The sequence below is a fragment of the Pempheris klunzingeri genome, chromosome 17, assembly GCF_042242105.1.
Source record: "Pempheris klunzingeri isolate RE-2024b chromosome 17, fPemKlu1.hap1, whole genome shotgun sequence".
NCBI classification, from domain to species: Eukaryota; Metazoa; Chordata; class Actinopteri; order Acropomatiformes; family Pempheridae; genus Pempheris; species Pempheris klunzingeri.
The window spans coordinates 21,955,557-21,975,530 of NC_092028.1; the positions used below are offsets into that span (position 1 = coordinate 21,955,557).

General features: G+C 49.7%; 2 protein-coding genes across 3 annotated transcripts; one reads left to right on the plus strand and one right to left on the minus strand.

Annotated features, from left to right (window-relative positions):
* Positions 1 to 4,674: 4,674 nt before the first annotated feature.
* Positions 4,675 to 8,224, minus strand: phb (prohibitin). The gene is made up of 7 exons (XM_070848601.1): positions 8,168 to 8,224; positions 7,541 to 7,637; positions 6,399 to 6,560; positions 6,136 to 6,278; positions 5,917 to 6,033; positions 5,732 to 5,827; positions 4,675 to 5,641 (listed from the first exon to the last, which is right to left on the minus strand). The coding sequence occupies exons 2-7, from the start codon at positions 7,623 to 7,625 to the stop codon at positions 5,429 to 5,431; spliced, it is 816 nt and encodes a 271-aa protein (XP_070704702.1). The 5' UTR covers positions 7,626 to 7,637; positions 8,168 to 8,224; the 3' UTR covers positions 4,675 to 5,428.
* Positions 8,225 to 9,932: 1,708 nt separating this feature from the next.
* On the plus strand, positions 9,933 to 15,130 carry LOC139216582 (uncharacterized). Of its 2 annotated transcripts, none has more exons than XM_070847741.1 (6): positions 9,933 to 9,991; positions 10,770 to 10,953; positions 11,214 to 11,317; positions 11,407 to 14,025; positions 14,332 to 14,540; positions 14,640 to 15,130. In XM_070847741.1, the coding sequence occupies exons 2-6, from the start codon at positions 10,770 to 10,772 to the stop codon at positions 14,725 to 14,727; spliced, it is 3,204 nt and encodes a 1,067-aa protein (XP_070703842.1). In that variant the 5' UTR covers positions 9,933 to 9,991; the 3' UTR covers positions 14,728 to 15,130. The 2 variants fall into 2 exon arrangements, with proteins under 2 accessions (XP_070703842.1, XP_070703844.1); XM_070847743.1 differs by lacking the exon at positions 9,933 to 9,991 and adding an exon at positions 10,148 to 10,246.
* Positions 15,131 to 19,974: the final 4,844 nt, after the last annotated feature.

Below are 19,974 nucleotides of genomic sequence, written 5' to 3' on the forward strand. Positions count from 1 at the left end.
GATGAAATTACAAAGTCTGTGAAGTGAAACTGCAGCCATACTGTCAAGTCTGCAACAGCGAAACATTTGTGGGCAACTGTGCCGCTCAGTGTTGTGTGTAGAAGTCAAAACCACAGCGACACAAACGAACATGTGAGTAAATTCAAGTTCAAAAGCGGAATATCCAGAATATTTTCCAGCCACATCTGAAACAAGTCACTGTAAAATATAATGCAGACATCTCATTAATGCAAGAAAGAAGAATTATGCATGAAAGAATATGTAAAATATGGTCAGAGGAGAGTTTGTGTTGCATCAGACAAAGTGATCACAGCACCTCCGACTTCAGTCTTCAGTCCTGAACAGTGAATAAACACAGCGGCTCCCGTCACGAAGACTAAAATACAAGAAATGATACGAGCATTTTGCAAAAACCCAAAGCCACAACTCCATCACTGATCAAACACTGATTGGTTGTTGATTGTTTTGAGTGACACCTTGCACGCACACACACACACACACACACACACACACACACACACACACCTCCCATTGACTATCAGAGAGCATAGTGTAACCACAGCTCAGGAGCTCGTATCGCAAATAAAACCACAGGAAACCGTATTTCATGTCTTCATTGAAGCCTCGGCGCTGCACCGTTTGGAACCTACAGAAACACGACCGTGTTCGTGCACGTTAAAGACCACAGACGGCGTGTTGAAACGCATCCGTCCGTTTTCTTGGACACGTCTCGCTTCCTGGCGTTTGCGTGCTCTTGACTTGTGCGTACATCAGTGCTGGGGTGTCCCCGGGTGACAGTTGGGTGACCTCGCACAACCTTACGCCCCAGCTCGCCATAATGGTCGCGCAGCAGGGCGGCGTGCTCACTAGAAGGCACGTTTCCGTTCTTGGAGACAGCAAACATCCTCTCGCCTGTGTCTTCACAAATGTCTTCTGCTTCTTTTCTTTGAACACACAGCGCTCCACCATCTACAAAGAAAACTTAAAAAGGCCAAGAGGGACTTTCATACCCCCCCCACCCCCCCACCAGAGCTGAGCTGAGCTATGAAGACGACTTTGTTCTAGTCTTTAATTTACAGTTATGATTAACACATGAGGGCTCAGACAGAGCGGCAGGAAACAGGAGCAGGGCGGTCAGAGCGGAGCGTTCGCAGTTACAGCAGAATGATCACAGTTATTGATCACAGTTAGCAACAAGCATCTTTTTCCCTGCTTAACTTCTCCTAAAGCTCTGGGTCACCTGCCATCTTACTTTTACTACAGTCCTCTTTATCATTAGTGAGAGCTCAACAGCTACTTCCATTCACACTGAACTCAGGCCGTCACTGCTCGAGTTCCTGAGTAATAAAAGCAGAAGGACTTCCAAAGACAGATCCACATTTGGCAGCTAGAGAAGCTTCACTCTTCACATTGTTACCTTGACTCACTGATCCTTTTTTAAAGATGAATCTCAGCAGTCACCATAATCTCTCTATTCTCCCTCTCACTTCATGTAGACGGTGACAAAACCAGCCTGATGTTAAAAGAACTGAGTGATGTTTGGAGGCCACCGTCTGCAGCTCTGCAGAACTACTGAGAGCCATTTATGTAGAATCTGACTCTCCACGCTACAGACACACCTGTCTTCCTGTGCACGCCGACTCTGATCCTTTCTGAGAATTGGACAGCAGCTCTGAGAGCATTAAGACCACAGGGGGAGGGCGAGCTCTGCACTGACAGAGCAACTCAGCTCACATGGCTGTCTCAGACACAAAGCCTCGTAGATTATCCTGCGTCTGAATGACACGGGAATATAAACTGCATGAGAAACCACTGGCTGAACCCGAGCTAGCGTGCAGTCGGGCTCTCCTGTCTGCAGCCGTGTGCCAACAGTGAATGTGGATGTGGGCTGTTTACAGACAGGCAGCAGTGGTTTTACATACAGCCAACATTTCTGGAACTAATCGAACTGCTGAAAACTGTCAAAAAAAACTCACATGAGCAAGTAAACAAACGCACGGTGTGGTTATGTAACCCATACCGAGTAAAATCCCTCCACCGGCTTATCATCACCAATGAGTCATTTCAGAGTTTCACTCACAGTGAAATAATGCAGTCCTTTGATGTGGGAATCAAGCAGAGCGCAGACTTCTCAATATCTCTGTTAATTAGTCCACACAATCACTTGGTCAGATCGGGAGGTCAGACGATCATCGGTGACGGCCTTTTTCAGCCTGGACAGCTTTCACAGATGAACCCTGATGCCAAACAGAGAGAGAGAAACATGAATAAGAGTGTGTCTGACAGTGAAGCACAGCAGAGCGCCCAGAAATCAGAGTGTGTTCAACGGTAACCGGCGTTCCTCGATCGTGCCTCAGAGACGAGGACGAGAAACCAAAACTGACTTCATACTTCATACAGGGTAAGCCACAGAGCCGGTCACATGCCGGATAGATGCCACTGTGGCTGAGGCCCTCGACAACACAGGATGGGAGCTTCACTGCACACTGAGCGCCGAGCAGCAGCATCAAATGGAGCGAGTGTTCACAGGCGAAGCGGAGGAGCCACATCCAGTCACGTTTAGCTCTTATTATGCAGCAGTGCTCCTCAAATCCACGCTCCCTCTCCAGTCTAGACTTTAATGAGCTTTCCCTTTCGCAGCTTGTGGAGGACCGTGTGAGGGTTCACATTCCTCACTCTGTCCAAACTCATAAGACCTTAACCAGCTCACTGTGTGGTGCACTGCGGGGGTGCTCCATGCCTCTGTGGGCATTTGCCCCTAAAGCCCATAATCGGGTCACAGAGCAGCGGCTGGTGTTTCTGCTTCGGTGTAAATCATCAGAGGATCATGGAGGAGTGGGAGAGGGGTTCTTCAGAGTCCAGCCTGACAGCAGAGTGTCAGCCTGCAGCCCCCCCAGCACACTGAAACATGTCTGAGCACAGGAGCAACAACTGTGCTCAGAAAACCCTCTTTTTAGGTCACCAAGTGCAAAACCAGCTCCCATCAGTTTGGGAAGTGTGACGGAGGAGCAGCAGCAGCAGCAGCAGCTCCTTTCTGCTCCTCCACAGCTCCTCCTCGGTGGAGGACCAGGTCCTGGAGCTAATGCTGCAGAGTGCATGAAGCAGAGGGTCCACACAGACCGGCGGGGCAGCACAGCACCCAGGGGAGCTCTGGCTGTGTGTGCAGGCCCGGACAACTTCGGCTACTTAGCTAGCTAGCAGGAGGCACTAACCTGCACACACGACGAGCTAACGGGGCTACATTAGCTCAAGGTGCAGCCACCACACATTTCACAGCCCTTTAGCTTCCCGGAGCTCAGGAACGGCCCCGGTAGCCCCCCCAGGCTGAGCCACCTGGATGCTAGCGTTAGCCGACATGCATTAGCCAACAACACAAGCTGGACTTTCACTTTTTTAACCCCAGACCGCCCAGACGGGGGCTAGTTAGCTCCCAGCTAGCCACATATGTAGCAGCACCGTTTCACCGTGTCTCCGTGCCGCTCGGTGGGGAGGGCAGGCTGGCGGCTAGCAGAGCCCCCGGAGGCCGCAGGAAGAGCCGATGTCACCCCGGTTCTCGGTCTGTCTTCCTCGGGCTGCCAGATGAGAGGCGCCGCTTTCCTAACAAAACCCGACCGCTGTGCTGACAAACCCCCCCACCTCCTCCAGCTCGACACTGTCACAAAGTCAGCGCACGGACGCACCCCCCCCCCTCCCTCCCTCCCTCCCGGTGGCTCCGGTCACCGGCGGCCACGCGTGTCACACCTGTAAGTGCATTAATTTAAGTTGCACGGCCACATCTTGGCGTGGGTCTGCAGGCTTACCTCCGTCCACAGCGACCCCCCCCTGCCGCCTTCGTGCAATCAGAGTTGCACAGATTCAGGGCTGCACGCGCACCTCCCTCCACAGCGGCGGATGTGCGCACAGGAAGGCCACTGATCCGTCCCTGCAAAATGCGGGAGATTATGTGCCAGTGTGCGCTACGGGCTGCGGAGATACCTGCGCGCCGGTGTCTTCGGCCCCCGCTACGTGGCCCGGCAGAGCTCTCGCGCGTGCCCCCGCCGTCCCGCGCTCATCCCAGGCGTCCACATCCACAGGCCGCTGTCTGGGCGGCGCGCGGCGGCGTGTCTGGGTCTGGATCCCTTCCGTCTCCAATCCAGAGCGCACCGGGCACGGCGCGCGCACACGCGTCCGGCTCAAAGCCTTGATTGATGAAATAATAATGAGGAGACCCCGAGGACCGTTTTATCCTCTCACAGGGAAAATGGAATGAATTTATTCTATTTTTAACATCATCTCGGACTTTTATATCATTATTCAGCTTCAAGTTGTTTTTATCTGCTCTGCATTTCTTTCTATGAATCAATGTTATGATGTTATGATTATATATATATATATGATCAATAGAACACATGAATCTATCATGCAGCAAAGATCTCAGCCATATAACTTAATATGAAGAGCCCAGTTATTGTTGCTGGGTATTTTAATTTGTTCCCAAGTAAATTAAAACCTCATAACTTTCCCTTAATCGTTAAATCCATCAATAACAGAAGGAACATTTTGTTATTTTTAAATGAGATCAGCTGTTTATTGATGAACAGCACAAACTGACTGCAGCTCTGATGCCCCCTCATGTGGTGAATATTATCACACACACTTTTAAACACTGAACATTCACCAGGCCTGACCACTGGGAGGTAGAAAGACAGTTTTATTGTTTCTGAGACACGGGGCTTACACTTTCTCCACACAAACTACGGACACGGCGGCGACTCTAAAGAATGAAGGATCATCCCAAACCATCAGACAGGCACATTCAAACTGACCGAGGGTGGCGTTATTATTCATGGAGGAAGAATTTGCTAGAAGGCAGAAATATTCCAGACATTTGATTCCTCGATCAAGTCAGAAAACACAGAGAATTTAAGTCAAACAAAAGAACCATCAGTGATTCCAAAGGAGAGCCTGTAATTACTGATTTTAATGTGTATTTAGACAATTTGATGACCTTTCCAGCACAGCAACATCACAGTCAATGTATTTATCACTCACACTTTATCTTCTTATTGTTTGAAGGAATCACTTGTGTTTCCCTTCATGTGAAATCACTGTTGCTTTCCTTACATGCAGCGCTCTGGATCTACAACAATGTAGTAAAGACCAATCTGTAAGAGAATTTACTGCATTGTCAAAACAAAGTACGATATAAAGGTCACTCTCCAATTCCTCCCACGTAGGTGGGCTTCATGAATGCATCCATCACAGACCTCTCACTTTGTCTCCCACCATGCTGCTATCAGCAGAGCCCAGTCCAGAGTTGGTTAGAGAAAGAGTGGGAGGAATGTGTGTTAAGTCGGGAGTCCTTTATCAAATCCTCCAACCATCCCTTCCGTGGCCCCGGTAACGGCTGGTGACAGCGAGAGACGGGTGGACATGTGGTGGGACGTCATCACTGGGGCAGCTGGAGCAACGTGCCCTGTCCTGACGGCAGGTAAGTGACGTTGCGGGAACGGGAGAGCTGGAAAGCGATGTCCTCGGCTGCCTCCAGCTTACGCAGCTCTACCAGACCGTCACCAGCCTCCATCAGGGAGTTGGCGATGAGCAAGGCAGCCTGGGAATCTCCCTCTGCTGAGATGATGGCCGCCTGCTTCTGTTGCTCCGCCTAAAAAGGATGAAAAGGAGACTGTGAGCAACCTAGAGACGGCACAGGTAACATAGGAGATGGGGATGAGCTGTGTGTTAACAACAATACCTTTTCTACGACGAAGCGGGCCCTCTCCGCCTCCTGCTGAGCCACCTGCTTCATCTCAACGGCCTCTGTGAATTCCTTGCCAAAGGTCAAATGTGTCTGCAAAAGCACAACAATGGTTTCTCGTTAAAAATCCGCCTGACAAGACGACACGGACGCTGATGCAGAAGTTACCAGCAGCTTCGTACCAGTGAGACGTCGTCCAAGATGAGGCCGAAGGTGGAGGCTCTTTCTGTGAGGTCCTCGCTGACCTGCCGGGACACGAGCTCTCTCTGGGTGATGAGCTCACCGGCATCAAAGCGAGCCTGAGAGAGACAGACGGACGGACAGACAGAAGCTTACCGGTCAGTTTCTAGGCTCACTCCCAGCTGTTTATGTGCAGTCACCTCCTCCTGACGGATACTCACCACTACAGCCTTCAACACCTCGGTGGTGATGGATGGCAGCACCCTCTCATCATAGTCCTCACCAATGCTGGTGAAGATGCGCGGCAGCTGGGCGCTCTGCGGCCGGAAGAGGATACGCAACGTGATGTTTACATTCTGCAGATCTGTAGGGGAGAACGATGAACATACAACCCTCAGTGCACATACAAGACTATCAGAGAACCTTCTGTGGACAGTTAAAGTTCCACTCTTCCTTAGTGTCTGCACACTAGACAAAATAATACCTTTGCTGCCTGTGATGACGGGCACGTTGCGTGGACGGGAGCGGCAATCAAAGATGATTGGTTTCTGAACCCAGGGAATGAGGAAGTGGGTTCCTTCGCCAACAACAGCATCTTGGACTCCTCTGAATCTGTCAAAGATCACGGCGCGGTGCCCTGCATCGACTGTAGCAGAGAGAACAGTTAGTCCCTCCTCCCAAAGGTTTGTGTACTTAGCACACAGGTTTCAACGGTTTATAGCTCCACACATTTGTTGGGAATTAACCCCTTAATTGTTAGAGAGCTACAAGGTGCTGCATGGCTGCTACCTGGTTTCTTACAAATGTATTTTAGAGAATACATTCATCAATTTCAGAAATTCAGCAGTTAGAAATACATGACAGAGAAACAATGCACATCGTTCCCAGGAGACACCAAACACATTAGATGAATAAACTATAATGAACATGTTAGTTATTAGTGAGAGGTTAAAGCCAAAGGTTTACTGTAGGTCAGTGTCTCAAAATTACTTAATCAGAGTGTTAAACTAAAATAAACCTGTTTGGCTTCATGGTAAAGATTCTCTTAAACAACCAAGATGGCTGCTGCTGATCGTTCTGTTGGATCACATCAGTATGAAATGAGGTACAACAGCTGCACATGCAGCCTGTGTTGCTAAAAGACGTGTTTGTCGTACTTCTGACAGGATTTAATGAAGGTTTGATTAATGCTCAGCCCTACATGACACTTTTCATTGCTCATTGATTGGGTGGGGGTCAAACCTATTGCATCATGAGCCAGTTTAGACGACACCTGTTAATTAACTGGAAATAAACTCAAAGTGTTCCAGACTGTTTTGGTCTGGCGACGCCAAATACTCTATAATATAATGTAATATAATATATGTGTGCTCTCAGATTCTTCATTATTTACTTGCATTGATCTTCCAAATGTTGGAGATGATGTTTTCTTTGTCCATTTGGATTTGTTTTATTGAGTTGCAGTGCATTGAGCTGTTCCAACCCATAATCTAGCTGTAGTAAGATAATAACAGTGAGTTCACTCAGTTGCTGCAGGACATATTTCACCTGTCAAGGTCAGATTAGGTGGATGGGCCCAGATGGAATGATATATGTCGCTGGATGACCAAAATGTCCAAAACTCACCATTGAATAGCGCAGAGTTCACAACACCCCCACCAACGGCAAGGGCCAGCCCCAGCTTCCCAATAGACTCAAACAGCTTGGCCATGACAGCAGCCTCCTGGCAGAGAGAACGAGACAGGATGATGCCATTAGTTCACCTGCATCACTCCTACGCAGTCTAAACCATCTGTGTGTCTGTGATGGTCAGTCCAAATCCCTCCCCCCCGGCGGCAGGTCGCCTTGGCCTTGGCCCGAGAGATGACAAGGCTGTGGGTGTCAGCTAGCTTAGCTCGCTAGCTAGCTAGCTAGCATTAGCTCATTAGCTAGCTGTGAACTGAGACAGTTAGCAAGCTACACCGACTAAACCGCACATTGTAGCTTAGAGTTTACAACATGTAAAACACAACACAGACATAACCTGAGACACACTAAGCTGGTGTTAGTCAGCTCCACGCGACACGCCGGTGACTGTGCCCATGTTATCTGTCGCTGATCGGCATGCACATGTAACACTTATGATATAACATCATTTTCAGATAACAAACAAAACACGTCCCCAGCCCGCGGTGTAATTACTGCTGTACACACGTCTGTCTGTACAATCAACTGTTTGAAACACACTGAAACACACCGTATGTCTTCACTCACCTCAGGTTTTCTCGGATGTCTGTGACCTCCACCGGACACGGCGCACCACACATGAGATATCTGCTCCACTGCGCATGCGCACAGCACGTAGCAACGTAGCCTCTGATTGGTCAGAAGACGAGACTCTTCTTCTACGCTTTGTGTGTCGGTGGTTGGCTTTAAATGTGATTACTGCCGCCTACAGTGTGGGTGGGCATGGGAACTGACTGAGGGATTAATTAATTGCTAAATTGATTGAATGGACAAATAACCAGATCTATAGACATTCAAATTAGACGGTTTTCATCTGCCTCTGTGAATATGAACTATGAAAAATTGAGTGTGAGGAGCATTAGTCACCCCCCCCCCAAAGGGTGCAAACCTTCAGCTGATGATCAAAACATTTCAAACGTGTGAGCATGAACTGAAATACAACAAGGAAAATAATTTAAGAAAAACATTAAATCTAGGAATCTGATATAAATAATACATTAGATAATGACACACACTTTTCCACCCTCACACACACTTCTGCACCCTCACACACACACTTCTGCACCCTCACACACACACTTCTGCACCCTCACACACACACTTCTCCACCCTCACACACACACTTTTCCATCCTCACACACACTTCTGCACCCTCACACACACTTCTCCACCCTCTCACACACTTCTCCATCCTCACACACACTTCTCCACCCTCACACACACTTCTGCACCCTCACACACACACTTTTCCATCCTCACACACACTTCTCCACCCTCACACACACACTTTTCCATCCTCACACACACTTCTCCACCCTCACACACACACTTTTCCATCCTCACACACACTTCTGCACCCTCACACACACTTCTCCACCCTCACACACACACTTTTCCATCCTCACACACACTTCTCCACCCTCACACACACACTTTTCCATCCTCACACACACTTCTCCACCCTCACACACACTTCTCCACCCTCACACACACACTTTTCCACCCTCACACACACTTCTCCACCCTCACACACACACTTTTCCATCCTCACACACACTTTTCCACCCTCACACACACACTTTTCCATCCTCACACACACTTCTCCACCCTCACACACACACTTTTCCATCCTCACACACACTTCTCCACCCTCACACACACACTTTTCCACCCTCACACACACTTCTGCACCCTCACACACACTTCTGCACCCTCACACACACTTCTGCACCCTCACACACACACTTCTGCACCCTCACACACACTTCACCCTCACACACACTTCTCCACCCTCACACACACACTTTTCCATCCTCACACACACTTCTCCACCCTCACACACACACTTTTCCACCCTCACACACACTTCTCCACCCTCACACACACACTTTTCCATCCTCACACACACTTCTCCACCCTCACACACACACTTTTCCATCCTCACACACACTTCTCCACCCTCACACACACACTTTTCCATCCTCACACACACTTCTCCACCCTCACACACACACTTTTCCATCCTCACACACACTTCTGCACCCTCACACACACTTCACCCTCACACACACTTCTGCACCCTCACACACACTTCTCCACCCTCACACACACACCTCCCCACCCTCACACACACTTCTCCACCCTCACACACACTTCTGCACCCTCTCACACACTTCTCCACCCTCACACACACGTGCCTCCTCACACACACACACACTTCTCCTCTGTGCTGAGGCACGCGGTCGCCCCCTCGCGCCCACAGCTCACATCACACTTTCTACTTTCACTTCTCCTCCGCGGCCTGAAATCTGCTGCTGTGACTGGAAGACGGCGACAGCCCGCGTTTCTAAGGTCAGTACCGGAGAGATAAAGGACAGATATCCGAGCGATCCGGAGCCGAAGGGCGCAGACAGCCGCAGATCGTCTGCTTCCTCACTTCCTCACTTCCTTACTTCCTCGACTCTGAGCTCTGCTCCTCTGCTCGGAGGTCCTGACACCCAGCAGCAGCAGCAGCAGCAGAGCCGCCACATGACAGAGAGTCTGATGGTCTGACACCTGAAATGTGTCTGAAAACTACCTGTAGTCAGTGAAGAGAGCAGCAAGCAGGTAGGGAGGAGGAAGAGGAGGAAGAGGAGGAAGGAGGGACGTTACCCTCATCTTATCTGTCACATTTCTAGTTTACAGTTTCACATTTATACCCAGAATGCAGCAGGGCAGCACGCAGCACTTTGTTCAGAAAAGAGATAAAGATAAATAGATAGCTGCGGTTTATTATTGATGTCCTGACATTTAAGCAGCCTGAAGCTTCTCCTCAGTCAGACAGCAGCTGCCCCGCCTGCTCTGAGGATCAAGTCTCCTGCACTAATCTTTCTGCTCAGAGTTTCACCAAACATCCTGACTGGTGCTCAGGAAGTGAAAGCTGCTGCCTTCTGTTGATGTAGTGTCGTGGACACCTCCAGTAGGTGGTGTTCTATGACCAAATATGTCTCCCCTCCTGCTCACAAGGGTGGGGCCTTCCAATGGCTGCCTGACACCTTCACAGGAGCAGCTTCCTGAGGAGATGCTGTTTGTCATGATGTCTCTGCCCCCCCCCACACACACACAGCACTGATTGGGTCTCTCCCAGCAGATGGCAGAGCCAGGCAGGACGGTGAGGGTGAGCGGGCTGCCGGGTGACACCGACGCTGACAGGCTGCAAGACAAGATATTCATCCACTTCCTGAGAGCCAAGAACGGCGGAGGGGAAATAGAGTCTGTCACCATCGTCAAGGCAACGCCCATCTGTGCCCTCATCACCTTTGAGGACAGAGGAGGTCGGTCGGGTCGGGATGTGAGCGTGTCTGTGCATTTGAAATGCAGGGGGGGGGGGGTTCCTCTGAATACTCAACTGATTCTATGACTGATTCTTCTAAATCCTGTCAACTATAACATCATACTAACTACATCAGCACAGCGTTAGTAACATGCTTGTGATTTACGCTCACACCGGTGAAGGTTGGCATGTGAGTCAGCCAACGGTAAAAGAGCTTAGTCAGGATGCCTCACTGACTGAGACTGATTTCCCTCCTCTCAGTGGCACAGAGAGTCATTCAACGCCGCCGGCACAACCTGGAAGTGGACAGGAAGACGTATAAAGTCACTGTGACTGAGCACCGTGAAGGCCTGGACCCAGACAAGGTATGTTGGGCACTTTGTCAGCAGATACTGAACATACATACATATAAAACCCATGAGTGTTTGCTGTCTGTCTTCTTCCTTCATCGTAGGTCATCATATGTTTGTCAGCAACTGTGGACTGCAGCCAGCTTCCTGGGGGGAAAATGGCATTAACCAGCCTTCATAAGAGCCACCCTGATGTCCAGATAAACTGCGATGCTGCTGAACAGCTGTACTCATTGCGTGGTGCCTATTCCAAAGTCCAGGCTGCTTTGGCACAACTGCTTCCTGGAGGCCCACACTCAGCCCCCAGCAGCTCCAGGTCTGCTCAGACAGCACAGAGGCCTCACGCTCAGGAGTCAGAGCATCAGAGCGGGAAACCTAATGAGCAAAGAGAGCAAAGAGAGGAAGCTGACCCGGGCCGACCTGCTGATGAGCACAACTCGGGCTCACACAGAGACCTGACGCCTGGTGGAGACGGCTGGGAAGATACCGGCCAGCCAGACGCTGCAGCTCTGCAGCTTCCTGCCACGTCCGAGGAGGACTTCTCCCTCATTGTGGATGCAGACATGTTCCAGTACCTGCAGAAACACTGCAGACAGGAGTACCAGCACATCCTTAGTCAGAACGCTGTGGACGTGGTGGATATGACAAATCAGGGGTTGACTACTCTGTTTTTGCAGGATGCAGCAGCAGCGGGGGAGGGTGGGCGCAATCAGGAGCGCCTGAAGTTGGCAAGAAAGGCAATAAGTAGGTTCTACCAGGAGAATGAGACCAAGATCCGTCGATCCCAACTCCCCAAGAGTATCCTGTCCCCCAGGGGGGGACTGCAAAGGGCGATGGAGAACTTAAGTGTCAGATTTCCCAAGCTTCTGCTGAATGAAGATGACCGAGATATTTACATCATCGGGAGCAGCAGTGACGTGTCTGAGGCCAAACAGTTTCTTCTCCTCGGCCACAGCAAAGGGAGGGGTCACAGAGAGGATGCAGCTCCTCTTCTTAGGTCGCCTTCATATGATTCAGGCTCATCGGGTCACGCTGACGAGCACAGAGTCCCCCTCACCACGTCCTCCACTGTAGATCCTGAGGATGACGGGATGGATCAGCTGCTCAGGTCAGAGGAGGATGAGAGGAGATCTGAAGGAGCCAGAAAGTATAAACTAGCTGCTCGCTTTAAGGACTCTGGGCTGGCTGCCTTGGGCAGTCGGCCACCTGACTTCACCTTCAGAGGGCTCTCGTCTCCCAGCAGACAAACCCGCCTTGGGCCGGTGTTGGGCCATGATGTCCTGTCAGAGCCAGCAGGGACCGCTGGTGAAAGGGTCTCCAGAGCATCAGCCCAAAACACTGGAGGAGACATCCTGTTTAAGGGTGGAGATGCTTTGCCTTCAACTGCTTCAATGCAGACTAAAACCTCAAACTCAAATTTAACTGATAGTCGACCCAAGAGTTTAACAACCTCCCTTAGCACCACTCAGCTTCCGCCTGCTGGCTCCGGGTCCACCTTAAAGCGAGCCAGGAGTTTCTCAGGAACGCCTCAGCAGAAGGCCCAAGTTACGGGTCAGAGGAGTCAAGACGACTCCGGCAAGTCCGCAGTCCGAGCCAGGGCCAGGTCCTCTAGCTTCAGCAACCAAGCGGGGAGGGACAAGCCGGACGTCTACAGTGCAGAGATCAGAGTTTCCTTTATGATGTGGCAGCACATAAAAGAAGCCTACAGCAGCCGAGTGGGCGAGCTGACTTCTGATGTCCAGATGAAAGAGAGCCGCTCTGATGGTAGCCGTGATCTGAGCCTCATCGTAAGAGGGGCGAACTCTTCCAAAGTGAATTCATGTCAGCTGAATTTACAGAAGCTGGTTGATTCAGTTGATGCAGACTTCTCTGTGCAGGAGCTGCGCTTGTCAGAGCTGGGTGTCACTGACACCGCAGATGACACCTTACAGGCCTGCTGTGCAGAGGTGCGTAGCCGCTTCAAGAAGGTCACCATCCAGATTTTCAAGAAAAGTTTATATCTTCTCGGTCCGAATAAGTTGTGCTCTCAGGTAGGTGCTTCACTGCGTGAAGTATTTTCTACAGATTCAAACCACATACCCAAACAGCAGGACTTCTCTTGGCCCTCTATCGCCGGCTGGAATCCATCCACGTTTTTACAAACAGATGAAGACCAAAGTGATCCTCAGGTGATGCTGCAGAGCCAAACCAGCAGGGCTGATGGGACTGGCAGTAGTCAGGAGAGGAGAACAAAGCAGAGAAGTGACCTCTTTGAGACAGAGCCTGTGAATGGATCTGTGAGGAAAGACCCCGTCATTAAGGAGAAAGTGAAAATTGTGGAGACGGATGGACAGATGAGCGAGACCCTTGTTCACCCCTCTAAAACAGGAAATGACAGAAGTGTGAGACATAATGGCGTCGGGACGACAGCGACCCGCTCTGATAAGGACATGACGCTTCAGAAGAAAGAGAGCACGAACCCCCCAGAGGAGTCAGCTGTGGGAGGCCTGGGGTGCATCTGTGTGTGTGGGGCGAGCGAGAAGATGATGACGAGAACAAAGTGTGGGGTCGCCATGTGCTCACAGTGCCTGGACACCGTGCACGTCCACTGCAGAGTCTGCCATGAGACACCACGGGGCATCCAGGGCAGAATGAGCAGCTCCAGACTGCCCATCAGCCTGCCGGGTCACAGCAAGGACTACGCTATCAAGATCACTTACCTCATTCCTGACGGGATCCAAGGGGTGAGGCGCTTCTTTTAAACTGTTCTTTCACAGATTCCACTGGGGGGCCTCATGTAAGGCCTCTGTTTCACGTTGCACATGAAGTCTAGAAGCATTTAGCTGAAAGGCCTGTGATTTATTTTATGATCCACATGTTCTTTAACCATCAGGCAGCACATGCCTGCTAACTGTCACATGAATTGCAGTCTCATATTCTGACCCCCGTGCTGCTGCTGTGCTGAGGTGTCACTTAAAGCCTTAATAACAGCTCTTTGCCCACAGCTCTTGTATGGTATTATCTAGAGACTTTGTTTTCCGTCTTCCCAGGAGGGTCACCCATCTCCAGGAAAACCATTTCTAGGAGGCGGGTTTGAAGCCTTCCTTCCCGACTGCGAGAGGACGAGGAAGCTGCTGCCCCGGCTGGAGAAAGCCTTCAGGCAGGGACTCACCTTCACGGTGACGGGTAAAGACGAAAGGGCCAGGGTCAGCTGGGACTGCATCCCACACAAGATCAGCCTACAGGGAGGCAAATCAGGGTGAGTGAGTCCTGGTGGGGGTGTCTAACGGAGCTGCAGCTTTAAAGGTCAGAGCAGTTCGTGCACGTGAGATGATCCGTGATTGTTCTTGTCCCTCAGGAACGGTTACCCAGACTCCACATACCTGACTCGCCTGTCAGATGTCTTGACCTCCCATGGGATTAAGGAGTCACCAGCCAAGTCTTAAGGATAACAGTGACCTTAGGACGAGTTCTTATGTACTTTTATGTTTTTATATCTTTTCCTGCACTATATCTGTATTGTGATTAGAGAATGGAGCCACAGCTCTTTGCAGCTATTTTGGATTTTTAGATTTGATAAGTGGCCTCACCACTGTTCTATTTAAGACAGATGTTTGTAAATGTTTGTACAAATGTGACCATCCAACATTGTCTTACTGTAATTACTTCACATATCATTCCTGAACATTTTCTTACTGTTTTTTAAACTTTAGTTTGCTATAAATGCACCTTACTCAGTATGGGTACACATTTTAAACCGTCCTGTGCAGCTTTAAGCATCGTGTAGTTTAGGAACTACAGGAGGATATTTGTAAAATGAATGACTTTCACAGTGGGCACAGAAATAAAAAAAACACATCTCCTGACGTTTTGTTATGCTTTTTTTTTTTATTAGTCCTGGAAAACATGTAAGGCATATGGTAACATTACACACTGAAGCGTTACAAGCTCTAGAGGCCATGTGGACAACATGGCACCACGCAATAAACCCAGAGTCAAGCACAGAAGCAGCATCAATTCAAAGGGTTTAAAAAACAAAGTCGAGACGAGAAGAGTGTTTGCAACCAGGAGAAACAAACAACACGAGGAAGGACAGAGTAGAGGAGAACTAGCTCAGAAATCAACCTGTTGGGTATGCCTTGTAGAAAACTTCCAGCGGTGACTGAACTCTAACGGGAGGTGTGTAGCAGGATGGATGTGAAGTGAGTTGCTGAAGCATTCCCAGAGATAGGTTAAGGACTATCATCAGTGTACCAGCTGGCCATGACAGTGCCCATGCTGAAGGTGAGGACCGGGAGTCAGGTGGCACGGGGTGGGGAGGTGGGGGGGGCAGTGGATTGGCTTCGGTTGGCAACTTGATGACTGGAGGGACATTCTCCTCCCTCACACCACGCCACTACATGACGACTAAACTATGGTGGAAAGAGAGCTGTACATAAACACGTGCCTTATTTTCTGGTTCACTAAACATGCATCCTAGTACTGTACATGACAGGCCCAGCCAGGTTGGACTCTCGCAGCATCTCTGCACTGTCGCTGTGATGTCACTGCATTGCAATACCTTCAAACTGAGTGCTAAGGAAACACCAGCTGCAGGCAGATGTGGCTGTTTGGGTTCTCAGTGTGGATGAGTGAACACGGCGGCTCCGACCCGCGGTCAGAGCCTCGGAAACACTAAAGCTTACATCGAACGTGGATGGTGTGACGGAAAAGTGGTGTGACAGTTTGTGCAGTGAACTCAGTGAAAATGAATGATGTGTGTGCGCTTGGAAATGCAAAATTGTGGTTTCCTACATGAAGAAAACTGCGGTTTGGAATGACCTGAGAAACCATATGAAACAAAGAAATTCACCTCAAAGCTGAGCGGCGAGAGCCTGTGAGGGACTTTAACTATACAAGACAAGCTATTGGAAAGACTACACTCATCGTCGCAGTGCATTTTTCAGACCTAAAACTACGAGTGTTAATTAGTAATATCAAATCTAAAACTGCAAATGTTTCCATTTTTTTTGTGTTTATTTCTACTTTGAAACACTGTTTTTCTCCTGTGCATCTCTGAGTTACTAAATACTCTTGCATAAGTGTCTGGAATGACTGGGAAACCATTTCAAGATGACATCCCCTCCAGATTCACTGTGGTGGGAGTGCTCTCAGGCAGCAGGCCACCCGCCCAACTGATTGAGTTCATCTCAAAGGCATCTTAGCTCAGAAGAACCAAGGGGAAAATGTTAAAAGAAAGAAAAAAAAAAGTTTATAATCTGTTTTCCACATGCCGATGAATGCATGCAATTTCAAATTCCAGATGTCAAAGTGATGTTTTATTTGCTATGGATGTGTATGATGGGGGAGAGGGGTGCTATGGAGAGGAGTGTTGGCTTCCTGCTGCAGGACGGCGACTGCTGCACCGGCCAAGAGCCTCTGCAGATGCAGCACAGGAAAAGAAGAACGTCTCTAATAATCCTTGAGTGAACTGAGATCAGCTGTAGAGCGGAAATGTTGTGTCTGGGGCAGGCCAGGGCTGAGCTACGATCAGCCAATGAGCTGGGGTTTTGTGCAGCTGTGTTACAGTATTGGCATCGCTGCACAGCTGTGTGAAAACATCTGCTCCCTCACTTGCTATACAAGCCGTTTGGAAACAAACTGAACGAAACAGAAAGCCATAGGGAGGAATATCATGGAGCTTTGGATTTGGAGGGATTTTGCAGATTTCTGAGTCTTTATGTCGTTTGGTGGAGGTTTGAACCTTAAATGCACCATGTCCAGTTCCTTTTCACTGTGACACTAACATTATGGTTGTAAACACTTACGAGGAATCCACCTGTTGTGGCAGACGTGATGTAAGAGCTGGTAAAACACAGTGAAAAGGATAGAAATACGGAAGGAGGTGCCTCGAATTGAGGTAAACTGTGTGCAAGGAGAGAGGCACAGTGCAGGCCTACGCTTGAGCAAGACTGCAACCAATCAAAAACTACAAATTGTGTTAAATCTTTTGTAAACTGCAGCAAAAATTCTGTCAGCACCCATGAGCATTTGGGATACAAACCTGACACACTATGACAAGTCTTGTGTATTTTCATTTTTCTTCAAGGTTGACGGAAATGCATCCAAGAACAGAATTTTCTTCATATTTTTTATGCACTGTTAATATTCAAAGCATCGACAGAGGAATATACATACAATTTGGCACACATGGTTCGGACCAACAGAAAAACTTTGTCACATTTAAAAGGAGTGCAGGTTGGCAGGTCCCCACATAGAGAGTATGAGCTTTGAACTTTAAACCCTTGGATAACAAAACGAACAAACGAACGGAAATAGAAAGGTAAATTAAAATAACATATTAAGTAAAACATCCTTTTTGTTTTTTGTTTTTTTTACTGAAGCGTTTGTTTCTCACATGGTACTTGAACAGAAGCACCGTCCACAGGTTCACAAAGGGAGCCCAGCAGATTAGAACAGAACACTAACCAGAGGCCGACAGGACACAGTCACTCCCCACACCAGCGTGGCGGTCGCACTCCGGCCCACCGCAGCCTGCCCTGCTCCACGTTTTACTCCCCACAGTTAAGGATGGAGGCTTTGATTTCAGCTGCCACCCAGGAGAAGTTGGCCGGGCTGGACTGGCAGGCTGAAATGGAAGGGACCTTTGCATGTGTGTGTGTGTGTTTTAATGTGTGTGTGTGTGTGCCACCTGTGCTTTCAGTGAGCTTCAGCAGATACACTGGGGGTGTGTGTGTGTGTGTGTGTGTGTGACGGGAAACAGGCTGCAAACCTGGGAGCAGGATCCAGGCCTGCGTGGGACTGGAGTGCCACTGCCATGCTTGTAAGTGCATTAAGATCAGCGAGCAGAGTGCAAAATACTAATACCAACTGTCCTCATAACACAGGCCTCTTATCAGACAGGAGGGAGAGAGAGGGGGGAGGGATGGTCAGGTGGGAGCTACATAATACTGTAGCAGAGTAGTGTGAGGAGGAAAAGTGGCTGAGGGAGGGTGGGTGCTTTTAAAACCTGACAAACGACCTGAGGACACACACATCTTCACACACAATGGCACACCACACACAGCACATGAGGGAGGCCACTCATGCTAACACAACAACTTTTTTCTTTTTTTTTTTTTGTCAAACATTTTGATTTTGTTTTATACAAAGTCACTAGTCACCATCTGAGTCTCAACACTGAGGCCGGGCTCACAGACAGACAGACAGACAGGCAGGCAGGCAGGCAGACAGGTAGGTGGGTGGGTGGGCAGGTGATGGCGGGGTCAATGGAAGGGTGAAGTTTGGTGATGAAATACTGAGAATTATACTAATATGATGTTGCACTGGCGACACTGAACTCATACTGGCCATTAGGGGGAGCGGTGCACTGCTTCAGCCTGCACGCTGCTGTTTGCACACATTGTCAACTCCTGCCTCCAATTTGATCCTGGTCTGAACAAACTGTTTGGCAGCGCGATACTAACAACCTCGAAAGCCGCTCCACCTTATTCACGTTACACCTGCCGAAACACTGGTGGACAGCACCGACTGTTGGCCGTTAGGGAGGCAGAAAAAGTGAGGCGCAGCAGAGGGAGTCGGAGAAACAGACCACAGTGCCTCCTCTGACGAGCCTGACGCCTGTTGCTATGCCGACCACAGAGAGGGAAATGGAAAGAGTAGAGAGCAGGAGGGGAGGCGAAGTATGGACGCCAGCTTGAATTGAATCCTCCTCTCTCAGGTCAGGCTGATCGACAGGCCAGCGGTCGCCGTGAAAGGAGCAGAATGCCATGGAATGCCTCGAGGAGGATCGGGGAGGAAGAAAGCCCGACCCAGAGGGAAAAGGACGGGTATTCACCTTCTTAACTTGCTCATTTCAGACGCCTCAGCATGACAGGGCCTCTTTCATCACACTCAGAGTGTGTATGTTAGTGTGTGTGTGTGTGTGTGTGTGTGTGTGTGTGTGTGGCTTGTTTAAACAGAAACAAATTCTCTCTTAATTGGCACTGTGCACTTCTTGCCAACAGTTGGTCAGCTAGAAAAATCTGTAACTAAGGAGAAGGAAGCTGAGCAATGATTTCTGCCTCCCTATTCAGCGCAGCACAGAAAGGCTCATTATGAGGGAAATTCATATTCAGGCAAGTGCGGAGCTGCAGTCACTGTGAGAGTTCGCTGACATTTGGTGGGAACGCATGCATGATGGAGACGGACACGAGCTCTGGCCAAGCTGAGGCCACATGAATGATAACCAGCGTCAGGCCTCGCAACATCTGAGCAGTCAAACATCTGATCAAAATCATGATGCAAATATCTCCAGGGGAGGTGGGGCGCATCAGCCAATCACAGGCGTGTCTGACTCATCCTCAGTGACATAACCAAGCGGTGGACACTAAGAGAGCTGTGTGGGTGGGTGTGGTTCTCCGTTTATCTGCCTGTCTTTGTGCCTGTCTGTGGGTCCGGCCCGAGGACGGGGTGGGGGTGGGGTGGTGTGGGAGGTGAGTGGGTTGGTTGGTGGTTGGTGGTTGGTGGGGGGGGGGGTGGACTCAGCACAGTGAGGGGGGGAAGAGGAGGTGGCAGGTGGAAGTCAGAGCAGAACAATTTAGCACAGTGGGAGCTGAGGTGCTGAGGGGCAGGAGGGGGGGGTGGGGGGGTCAAGGGGGGGGGGGCGGGGTGAGAGCAGGGATTACGGTTGTCAAGGAAACAGTAATTTGCCC

What these genes read in the sequence shown, in the direction of transcription:
- LOC139216582 (XM_070847741.1), top strand. Translation starts at nt 10,770, where the DNA reads ATGGCAGAGCCAGGCAGGACGGTGAGGGTGAGCGGGCTGCCGGGTGAC. An exon ending in AAGGCCTGGACCCAGACAAG is followed by an intron (nt 11,318 to 11,406) that starts GTATGTTGGGCA and finishes CCTTCATCGTAG; the next exon opens with GTCATCATATGTTTGTCAGC. An exon ending in CTACAGGGAGGCAAATCAGG is followed by an intron (nt 14,541 to 14,639) that starts GTGAGTGAGTCC and finishes CTTGTCCCTCAG; the next exon opens with GAACGGTTACCCAGACTCCA.
- phb (XM_070848601.1), bottom strand. Translation starts at nt 7,625, where the DNA reads ATGGCCAAGCTGTTTGAGTCTATTGGGAAGCTGGGGCTGGCCCTTGCC. An exon ending in CGTCATCACAGGCAGCAAAG is followed by an intron (nt 6,279 to 6,398) that starts GTATTATTTTGT and finishes TCTCCCCTACAG; the next exon opens with ATCTGCAGAATGTAAACATC. An exon ending in AGGTGTTGAAGGCTGTAGTG is followed by an intron (nt 6,034 to 6,135) that starts GTGAGTATCCGT and finishes TGTCTCTCTCAG; the next exon opens with GCTCGCTTTGATGCCGGTGA.